Raw genomic sequence first — 10,968 nt, 5'->3', positions numbered from 1 at the left:
TTGAAAGAACAATTCCAAATCCACAAGGCACACCCACAACAAAATAACTGTGCCAATAGTAAAAAAGATTTTTTTATTGTTATGAATGCCAAAGGGTGGATAAGTGGTTTTATGGAAGTAGTCAAAGTCCTCAGTGGTGCAAGTCAATCCAATCTCTATGAACAACATGAAGGTCAGAACGAAGGAAGTTAGAATGGGATCACAAGAGACATGAGCATCACCTCTCTTGAAGGTGGAGCTCTCTGTGTCCATGAAGTCCTGAGACCCACCCATGTCATGGCGGCGAAACATGAATGATTTGGCGACATTGCTTGGCCTGGCCTGGCTTTATACACAAATCGTAGTATGGCACCACCATCTCTACACGTGCAGGATCTCCTACACACTAGACAGGCTGAAGCGCAATAATACTAGCAATAATAGGTGGTTTGACCATGGCTTTCTAGGAACACTTCTAGTCCCGCAAAAAGAAGACATGTCTCCCTATCCAAACCTCGTGGACTAAACAGCACACAGGCAAAGATGAAGCACGTATGGTGATGGAAATACATTGAACCACCCAATCATGATAAGCCATGAATACTCGACCAAACACAATAATGCAAGCAAAAATTCCCAAGATATTGGATTCCCCCCCCCCCCCATGTACCTCTCCCATTACTATAGCCTACCTATGGGTAGGCCAAAAAGGAAAAAGAAGAAAAGAGAGGGAAAAGAGAAGCTTTTCAAAGCCTTTTTTCAAGGCCTTCTGTAGCCCCGTTTGGGCTTATTTGGGCTCCATCTCGTGGGCTTCATCTCGAAGCGTCTTCATTGACCTTTCTACCGAGCCTCTCATTGATATTTTGGGCAGCCATATCTATCAGATTGGAACTACCCTGTAGGGAACTAAGTGCATTGCAATCGCTTTGAGCCTCTCCATCACGTTTAGAGCTATGAGATAGGAGAAATTGATCACAATCCAACACCTATGGAGGAGGTTTTGGCCACTTAGAAAGGGCTTTGAGCAGCCTGCAAAAAGCTTAGGGCACCTTCAATGTGAGGATAGCCCAATGGAATCCTTTTGATTACCATCCATAATCTATTGTACCCCATTACATTGAATGTGTTACATAAAGTATTTTCTTCTTTTGGGCTTATTGAGAAGATTGTCATGCATCATATTTTAAGTCGTCTCTAAGCTGAAATACACTTTGCCTCACGGGCTAGTATATTGCAAGTGAGAAATACCTTGGATTTTGTCTCAAATTATTTGGCTATTCGAAGGAAAGATGCACCATGTTTGGCTATTCGGAGGCTAGATGCACCATGTTTGAGCAAAGGCATCATCCTTGAAAGACATATGTATGCTCGCAGAGCCCTATGTTGTCTCATACATGGGAACTCTAGATCCGTGAAATGTTGGGGAGTTATAGCAACTTATGGAGCTATTTAAGTCAAAATAAAGTAGCCATAATGAAGATGATTTTTCAGCTCTTCACATTTGGAAGGACATCATACTCAGAGAAATGCAAAGACAACTTGTTAAAGTGCTTATTGAAGGTACCATGTGGGGTGTATATCAAGGCAGTGAATGCTAAGAAAAGTGAATAGCAAAGCACAGTGGGTTGTGTAGAACAAAAATGATGGGAATATCCAGTACTTATGTGATTATGGAGCTTTGTGATGATGAGCGTGCCACGATGGATTACCACCCAATGACCTTGGAGGTGCCTCAACACCCATGGCAAAGGAATACATCACATTTTGATTTGACCATGGATGATTGAGTATGTACTTTTTATAGTAAGGGGACTTGGTGCCTAACCATCACTTGCAATTTTGAAGACAAAATTATTTTTGAGGAGGCATGGATTGTAAGATTGGGCCAAGTTAGTGAGGGTTAGGTCTAAGTTGGCTAGGGGATGTTCAAGCCTAAAGCAGGGAAAAAATGGAGATATAGTGGAGGGGACTATATAAGTCCACCTCCCCACCCTTTTGTACTTACTTTTTATGTGACATTTAATCCTATCTTCTACTCTTCTCCTTCCTCCTACTTGTTGTAACACATAATCTCTCTCTCTCTCTCTCTCTCTCTCTCTCCCCCCTACCCCATCTCTTTCCTTCTCCCCCTCCCTCTCTCTGCCTTCCGCTCTTCTATCCCCTTTTTCTAATCTACTCCTACCCCCCTTTCAACTATTAAACTTAAGGATTTTAAGCTCTTGAATTGAACAAAACCAATTGATTGAATTGCACTAAGTTGAACCTCTTTTTGAATGTGCACCTCCAATTTTGAATACATTAGAGTCACTGCATTAAATTGCATAGAGGGTTTGCAAACAAAACAAGTGCAATAGTAGCCCTCTCCCATTGGTTAAATGGTGATGTAGCTGCATTAATGAGGGGTTGGAAGAGGTGAGAGAACAAAGAAGCATGATGTCTCTAGCATAGTTGTTTCTTTCAAGGAGGGGCTCATTGCTAGGTGCTCAACTTTGAAGTGCTTTACTATGTCGTATCATAAATATGATTTTTTGAAAAGACTTTAGAAATGATGGCCACTAAACTTTGAAGTGCCTTCCTATTTTATTTTTAAAAGCAAGTTTGCTCATATAATTACAAGAGTCATAATGCTTCCCATCTTTCTTTATATTTAAAAAAAAAAACATGCCGGATTATATTAATAAGGGGGGGTGAGTCCCAAAGAGACCCGATACAAAACTGTGGCCAAACATTTGGGCGGAGCCCTAGGCTTACGCTTGAAGAGTAGTATCCCTCATACAATACTTACGAATAGTGCCCTCCCTATATCAGTGAGGCACTGACTGACTAGAGGGTGGGAGGCCTCTAAAATCCTTGCTATATCTAATAAGGCAGACCTTGCAGTCTTCATAACCATCACCTCTCTGAAGCCCAGCCTTGGCACAAAAAGCCAATTGATTTTTGATAGACCAAATGGAGTAACAAACATCCCCTCTCACAAAGGGCCAGCATGCCTTTAGGATAGACGGAAGTCTGTAGACATCTCCTAGTAGCACCAATTTCCAGTTATTGGCTAAGCGAAAAGTAGCCATCAATCCAGACCGTCAGATAGCAATCTCAAACTATAGCCAAACATACCTTGAGAGATGACAATGCCAAGATAGATGATTAATATGCTCCATAGCTCTCCCACAAAGCGTATACAGTGGATTAATCTGGAGCTTCTTAGCTAACTTAGCTCTAACAGGAACCCACTGATTGGTAATTTTCTAGAGAATAAAACTGAATTTACCCACATTCTCCTTGCACCAGATTTCCTTAAATCTTGCTTGCCACTAGCTTGGGGCTCGTTGAAGTTCCCATTTCTTGTTTAAACTCATTCCCTCAGACCTACCTTCTATTATCCTCATGTAAACCACCATAGCGGAGATCTTCTTGAGTTGAGTTCTACCCATAAACCAATGCTGTGATCTCCTCCTGATTGCCTCAATGTAGTTAGTAGGCCAAAGATCAGCTAATTTGATCAACACCAGTCTGATAGAGGCTCTTGCGTACTCAAGGAAAATTTGCAGCATATATCACCTAAGGGCCTCCGATCACCCCTCTTAGGATCCTAAATTTGCTTCCAATAAATCAAGCCTTTCTTGCAAATGCTCTGAGCAGTAGTAATATCAAGAAAAGCCAAAGATTAACCATGAGCTTGCATGGCTTTCCTCCACCAAATACACTCATTTAGGCTGGCATCCCCTTTAAGACCACCTATGACTTTCCATGAGCAACTGCCTATGACACTTTTCCATGCATTCACCATACCTGAGATGAGATCTGACCCATGAACAATTAAAGGAAAATCAAAAAATAAGAGTTCATTTCATTTGAGGTTTTTCCATGAACCAACTTTCGAGCTGTGTCTCCTTTCAATGTCCCAATGAGCGATCTCAGTCCATGAGGCTGAACCTTGCAGCAGACGAGGTAACCACTTGCTTCCCACCTTGCAGCAAACGAGGTAACCACTTGCTTCCCATGTTCTTATCGTGGACCCTCATCATTCTCCCTCCCTCACCTATTCTCATCATCTCAACCTAATAACAAGAGTGCACAAGTGCGCCTTCTAGTATAGTGGTAAAGCAAGCGCTTTTGGATGCAAAAGAGAGAGCAAATGATTTTTGAAAGAGTTATTTAAAGGTAATTTTTGTAAGGATGATCTCCATAATGGCAATTTGAAAGATACAGCTTAATTAATTTTGTTAAAAATTATAAATGGAAATTCACAAAAGAGTTTCAATCCTCCACTATAGCACTACCTTTATGGAGGCAGTGCTCAAAATGGAATTTGTATTTTCGTTGACTTGGGAAATACTAAGCATCATCGGGCGTAAAGGTGGAGAGAGTGGGGGTCATCAAGTAGCACTACCTTTATGGAGGTAGTAGAATGAAATTTGTATTTTCGTAGACTGGGGAAATAATAAGCATCATCGGGCGTAAAGGTGGAGAGAGTGGGGGTCATCAAAGGCATGAAGCAAGACACTTGTCACCAATTCAGTAGGCAAAGAGAGGCTTGGAAGTTGGGATCCTCCAAAAAGATGTGTGCTCATGTGATGCCCAAACTGCACTCTCGGGTCTCAAACACGTAGAATTCTTTACAGCTCGAATTATTGTGGATACAAGCCTCCAATCGCGATTGAGATGCATGAATACCATCAGCCCCGTGTCATCACTTGGAGATCTCCTCTTATTCGAGCTTTGCATCAATTGGAGTGTCATTAAATTTCTCCATCCCATAGTTCTACCACATTTTTGTAAGGACCAGACACTGGATTGCACAAATGTTGCCCGTCGAGGTTCTTTTTCTGTTCGATTTTCTCGATGTTCTGGTGATCTTCCTGGGTAAGGTGCCAACCAAAAATCTCGAAGTTTTCTGCTAACCTCTGCTTGTTGAAGCTCTTGGGAAGAACGCTCACTCCCTGGTCCAATCCCCACCTTAACGCTACCTGAGAACGTATAAGGCAAACGAAATTACCAAATATGCCAGCAAAACGAGCCTATCCCTTTTGCTACTCCAACTATATCCTACGGACCTGTGCAGGGCTCTTCCCATGCTTTAGTGCGATCTCCTTGATAATTGGATCATCCAGGACGGCCACAGAACCCCATGGCATAAGTGGAGCTCCTAATGGGGACCAAGCACTTACGTGAATGTTAGCCTTGCTGCAATTGTCTCGTAATTTCTTCTGTTGCCACTTCGGATGCATCTCGACCTATTAAAGGGATTCAACATGTCTCTTTGAGCATGAAGAGTTCTCAGACAAAAATCAATTACTCTCAAGGGTGGGCAACCAAACTCAGGAAGGCTTCTGTGTTTTTGATGCTTTCTTCTTTGCTTCCTGTTGCCTGCGACTTAAAACGTACCTGATTTACCCCTGGAGGGATATCCGCAAATGCTAATAAATCGCTTATTTTCTTGGAGGAAAAATTGCTTACACCAATGGCCCTCGTAAGACCTTGGTTAGCACATCCCTCCATTGCTCGCCATGTTCCTTTCAAATCAAGGGGGAGAAACTCGTCCAAAGTGGCCCGACGCCGGACGCCTTCTTTGAATCTAATCGGCCAGTGAATGAGGTAGAGGTCCAAGTAGTCCAGCTGCAGGTCACTGCGAAATTGTAAAGCCGGAGATCCACCAGGAGTCGAGATACAGCGCATATATCGACAATATCAAGGAAAAAATAATCTATAACAAAGAGCCCATATCTTTTCTGGCAACTCCAAGCGAAATACCTGAGGCTTTTCTCAAGCGCAGGCAGCACAGCCTCTGGGTAAGCATCACAGCACCACAACTTGGAGGTGACGAAGAGGTCGGCGCGCTTCACGATGCCGGCCTTAATAGCGTCGGAGAGTGCCTCGCCGAGGAATCCTTCACTATTGTAGGCACTTGCGGAATCGAAGTGACGGTAGCCGATCTACCAAAGGTCGAAAGAGATGAGGAAGAAGCTGATCAGGAATGAGGGGAAAAGCGACGATAATGGGGATTGATAGATACCTCGATAGCGGCAGAGATGGCAGCCCTGCCTTGGTGATGGGTGGAGGAGAAGTCGACGGTACCAAGGCCAAGGACGGGGATGGAAGCTCCAGTGTTAAGCTTTGCTTGGGTAGCCATGGTGCGTTGCAAAGGGATGGAACGAGTGCGATCAAAAAAGGAGTGGAAATATAACACAAACTACACTAAAGATAAGAGATAGATAGATAGATATATATATAGAGAGAGCACTCCCGCATGCATTGATTGGTTCTTAAATTGCTAATCAACTAACCTTGCATACTTGGATTGGAACCCGTGTGTTGCTGCGGGATAGAGAGAGAGCAACTCGGGATAGAGAGGGAGTTGCTGCGGGATAGAGAGAGAGAGAGACAGAGAGCTCCTTTTGGATCAATGGAGAGAGTTGCTGCGGGATATATAGAGAGAGAGACAGAGAGCTTCTTTTGGCACATGCATTGATCAGTTCTTAAATTGCTAATCAATTAACATTGCATACTTGGATTGGCTTTTGAAATTTTGGCTAAGTCTTAACCCATGGCTTTATCTCCTCCTTTAATTCCATTGACCTTCCATCTCCTCCTTCCTCCCACAGGTGACCTTCCATCTCCTCCATTCCATTGACCTTGTATCTCCTCCTTCCTCCCAAAGTTGCCTCTTGTCTGCCCACCTCCTTCCCTCTTGCAACCTCCATCCAAGAGCTCCTTCTTTGTGACACATGGTAGGCTTTTCTCTTCAAAACTGCCACGTGTCCTTACTTTTTTCTTCTTGTCCATGATTAATAGGTTAAAGATATAAGCTCCAAACATGGTGGGTTGCAAAGATGCACATCCAAACATGATTACTATTGAAATTTTAAATTTTGGGCGCTAGTCAATAGGAAACCACCCCCATGGTGGGTTGCAAAAGGATGGAACGAGTGCACTCAAGAAATGAAGAGCATCCCGCCTATTAAAATTTTAAATTGGGTGGTAGTGAATAGGACTAGAATTTTACCGTTTTACTTTACACAATTTTTAAATTTTAAATTGGGTGGTAGCCAAGGACTTGGATGGAAGCTCCAGTGTTGAGATTTGCTTGGGTAGCCATGGTCTGTCAACAAAGGGATGAAACAAGCACAGGCAAGGTGATTCCAGTAGCATCTAGCATAATAAAATTTAAATTGGATGGTAGGCAATAGGAAACCATCACCTTAGAATTTTAAAAAATTTTAAAATTTCAATTTGGTTGGTAGCCAAGGATAGTTATGGAAGCTCCAAGGTTGAGCTCCAACTGTTAAATCTTCAATTGGGTGGTAGTCAACAAGAAACTAGCACATTAGAATTTTACACTTTTAACTTATAAAACTTTATAAGCTTTGCCTATGTCGCCATCTAAGGGATGTAAGCAAGGTGGGAGTTCCCATGGATCCAAAAGAATAGCATCGAACCTATGAAAATTTTTAATTAGGTAGTCATAGGAAACTAAGGTGGGCATTTCCCATGGATCCATAAGAGTAGCATCCAACATATGAAAATGTTTAATTGGGTAGTCATAGGAAACTAAGGTGGGCATTTCCCATGGATCCACAAGAGTATCATTCACCCTATTAAATTATAAATGGGGTGGTTGTATTGTCAAGTCTATAGGGAAACACATGTTAGAATTTTACAAGTTTTAGTCATATTGCTAGTCTATTACCAATTGGCTTGGGAAATTGATTTAAACAATTTATATCATTATAAAGACCTACTTTTATTCCCAATTATGCTAGTTAGTTGGCTGAGAATACAAGTATGCAACCCGCACGTTACTGCGAGATAAATAGAGAGAGAGAGAGAGAGAGCTCCTTTTGGCACATGCATTGATTGGTTCTTAAATTGCTAATCAATTAACCTTGCATACTTGGATTAGCTTTTGAAATTTTGGCTAAGTCTTAACCCATGGCTTTATCTCCTTCTTTAATTTCATCTCCTCCTTTAATTAATTCCATTGGCTAAGTCTTAACCCATGGCTTTATCTCCTCCTTTAATGAGAGAGAGAGAGAGAGAGAGAGAGAGAGAGAGAGCTCCTTTTGGCACATGCATTGATTGGTTCTTAAATTGCTAATCAATTAACCTTGCATACTTGGATTGGCTTTTGAAATTTTGGCTAAGTCTTAACCCATGGCTTTATCTCCTTCTTTAATTTCATCTCCTCCTTTAATGCCATTGACCTTCCATCTCCTCCTTCCTCCCAAAGGTGAACTTCCATCTCCTCCATTCCATTGACCTTCTATCTCCTCCTTTCTCCTAAACTTGCCTCTTGTCTTTCCACCTCCTCCCCACTCAAAGCCTACCTCTTGTCTTTCCACCTCCTCCCCTCTCCCAACCTCCATCCAGGAGCTCCTTCTTTGTGACACGTGGCAAGCTCTTCTCTTCCAAGTTGCCACTTGTCCTTGCTTTTTTTTGGCCTTTGTCCATGGTTAATAGGTTAAAGATACCACTTAATATCTCAATTTTGTGTATGGTATACCATATAGAAGTAATATATCACATGGTAGTTAGAAAATCATGTTTTGAAAGGTATTAACAAATCCACCAATCACTAAAGAAAAACATACTTGATTGACCTTTTTTTTTTAAATGATTTTTATTAAAAAATGTAATCCTTGCATGGTTATAATTTTCAATTTGTTGATTTGATTACCATTCAACAAGTGGTTTAGCTTTTTCTTTTCCCAAACACGGCAGCAAGCACAACACTCCTAAGGAGAGAATCTCAATGTGTCTTCTTGTCATTAAGAAATACTTCCCAAAGCCATGGGATTGGATTGAATTTTACTCTTTCTTTTTTCGTCTTCAATTCATGCAACTTGCATCCTCACTCTCATGGCCCAGGGATTCAAAAAGTATATTTTTTAAAATTAAAATACATACTTTTCATTTAAAAATCGTGGCCTAACATCCTAAATGCCAAAAAATGTTCTTTACACTAGCAGTTGTCGACTGGGAGCATACCACGCGGTATGTTCATACAAGCACTGCATGGTATATAACCATACCAAGTAGTATGACCAAGCGGTATGATCTCGCACAGTATATAACCATACCAAGCAGTATGACCCCGCATGGTCCTGCACCATTACTGCGTGGTTTTTTTAGGATGCCAAGAAACACTGCTTGGTGATGTACCCATACCGCACGATGGTTGTCATATCGGCACGTGTGTCATCATGGATCGTCCGATTTGAAGTGATATATGCAATCGTGGCCATTGACACACCGCACAATCAGGGCAGGTACCCCATGGTGAGCTGCGAAATCTTACAAAAAGACCCCACTCTTGCCACTACTATGCTGCGCATACATGTCTCTTTCTCTCGCATTTCTTTGGGTGAGTTCTTATTTAATCTTTGGTGTCGATCAATCAGGCCATGTGATGAGCCACCTCGACTGATTGGATTCACCTCACCTTAACTGACTGTAGGTTGTTAGAGAGAGGGAAATAGAGAGAGAGAGAGAGAGCGAGAGAGAGAGAGAGAGAGAGGAAAATAAAGGGAGGAAAGGAGAGAGAGGAAAAGAGAGTGAGAGGGAGGGAGGGAAGGAGAGAGAGAGAGAGAGAGAGAGAGAGAGAGAGAGAGAGAGAGAGAGAGGGGGGGGGGGGAGAGAGAGGGAGAGTAAAAGAGAGAGAGAGAGAGAAAGAGAGAGAGGGAGACTAAAAGAGAGAGGGAAAGAGAGAGAGGGAGAGATGCTTGTTTATGTATCAGTCAGGCCAGGAGATTATCCGCTTCGGTTGATCGGAACTGCCTCGCCTCGACTGATGTTTGTAATAGTAAAGATTGAAGCCGAGTGATGGCTCACATCTGCCAATCAGTTCCCCCCACTTCGATCTTCTTATATAGCATATCTATCTATGTACAAAGGTGTCAATAGAGTCGGGTTTTATCCGGATGATGGCTTGCTTTTGCCGGTCGATTCATCCTGATAAAACCCTTCCTAACCAGATGTGTGATTGGTAAAGCTAATCTAGATCATCTTGGTTATGTGATGCTAATATATGTTTCCTGTTCTAGCCTCAACCAGCTTAATAGATTGACACTCGATAGTGACTTTACGAAATTTTCTCTATAATAGTAGATCGCATAGTGAGCTACTATAGTAGTGGATTATGTCGTGAGCTATGAATTACTTGACGTAATATACCATTGCCTTAGAAAGCAAAACGTATTTAGTAGTTTATTATTCTAAGGATCGGAAGTTATATGAAAATCATTTAGAAAACTTAATGATGTTGCATGTTTGCATGTTGCTTTGTGAGTGGTTTAATTTACACTAGCATTGCAAATTTGAATGTGTATTTTGGGTGTTCTTTATTTTGAAGAAGTTTGAGCGCTTACAAAATGATCGTTGCATGCACTAGATTACTACACACCTATCCTTGATGGCAACATAAGAGCAATTGAAGACTGAGGTTCTGATGCTTGACTGTAAGACAACGATCGAACACTTGATAGGATTGAGTGACAAAGAAATCCGTGCCCATGCGACCTCAAAATTTTTACGTGATCAAATGCTATCTCGAGTATTTGACCTTATGTACATGAGCTGGCCCAGTCGTGGTCAAATGGCATGGTTGGATGTTAAAGTGATAGTTGATCAATTTTTCCCTCGAGTGTTGGGAGATCCTATAGGTCAATGGGAATTATATGCAAAGGTGACCAATGTAGCCTTGCCTGCCAATGGAGAGGAGATGCTTGCACTCTAGATGTCTGAATGGAAGGCGTCACAAATTTCTAATCATAGAAAAAATGCGAAGGAGAAAGGGTGTGTCGGAAAGGCAATAGCCAGTGCCCTTGTCCATATGACCAAGATGGCTAGTGGGTTACAAGAAAATGTCGATCCAGCCCAAGCTAAAGGGAGAGCACAGATAGAACTATGTACTGTATTTGCTGACATGTGCTCCCACACAGTACACTTTCTATTGCAAGGGCTTACCTTGCACAAACTAATGGGCAAGGGAGG

At 42.0% G+C, this 10,968-nt stretch overlaps 1 protein-coding gene across 2 annotated transcripts; it reads right to left on the bottom strand.

Annotated features, from left to right (window-relative positions):
* Positions 1-4,248: 4,248 nt before the first annotated feature.
* Positions 4,249-6,153, bottom strand: LOC147892172 (non-functional NADPH-dependent codeinone reductase 2-like). Of its 2 annotated transcripts, none has more exons than XM_087388415.1 (5): positions 5,993-6,153; positions 5,731-5,912; positions 5,365-5,605; positions 5,034-5,213; positions 4,249-4,946 (listed from the first exon to the last, which is right to left on the bottom strand). In XM_087388415.1, the coding sequence occupies exons 1-5, from the start codon at positions 6,107-6,109 to the stop codon at positions 4,719-4,721; spliced, it is 948 nt and encodes a 315-aa protein (XP_087244541.1). In that variant the 5' UTR covers positions 6,110-6,153; the 3' UTR covers positions 4,249-4,718. The 2 variants fall into 2 exon arrangements, with proteins under 2 accessions (XP_087244541.1, XP_087244542.1); XM_087388416.1 differs by having other exon boundaries at positions 5,437-5,605.
* Positions 6,154-10,968: the final 4,815 nt, after the last annotated feature.

The sequence above is a fragment of the Dipteris shenzhenensis genome, chromosome 17 (genome assembly GCF_047967505.1).
Source record: "Dipteris shenzhenensis isolate YYH24624 ecotype China chromosome 17, Dip_SZ_1.0, whole genome shotgun sequence".
In the NCBI taxonomy this organism is placed as follows: Eukaryota; Viridiplantae; Streptophyta; class Polypodiopsida; order Gleicheniales; family Dipteridaceae; genus Dipteris; species Dipteris shenzhenensis.
Note: the sequence above shows the minus strand (reverse complement) of the source record. Positions and strands in the feature narration are given on the sequence as shown.

Coding starts and splice junctions, on each gene's coding strand:
- LOC147892172 (XM_087388415.1), bottom strand. CDS start 6,109: ATGGCTACCCAAGCAAAGCTTAACACTGGAGCTTCCATCCCCGTCCTT. Junction 5,913..5,992: donor CCATCTCTGCCGCTATCGAG/GTATCTATCAAT, acceptor GACCTTTGGTAG/ATCGGCTACCGTCACTTCGA. Junction 5,606..5,730: donor GCGCTTGAGAAAAGCCTCAG/GTATTTCGCTTG, acceptor ACAATTTCGCAG/TGACCTGCAGCTGGACTACT.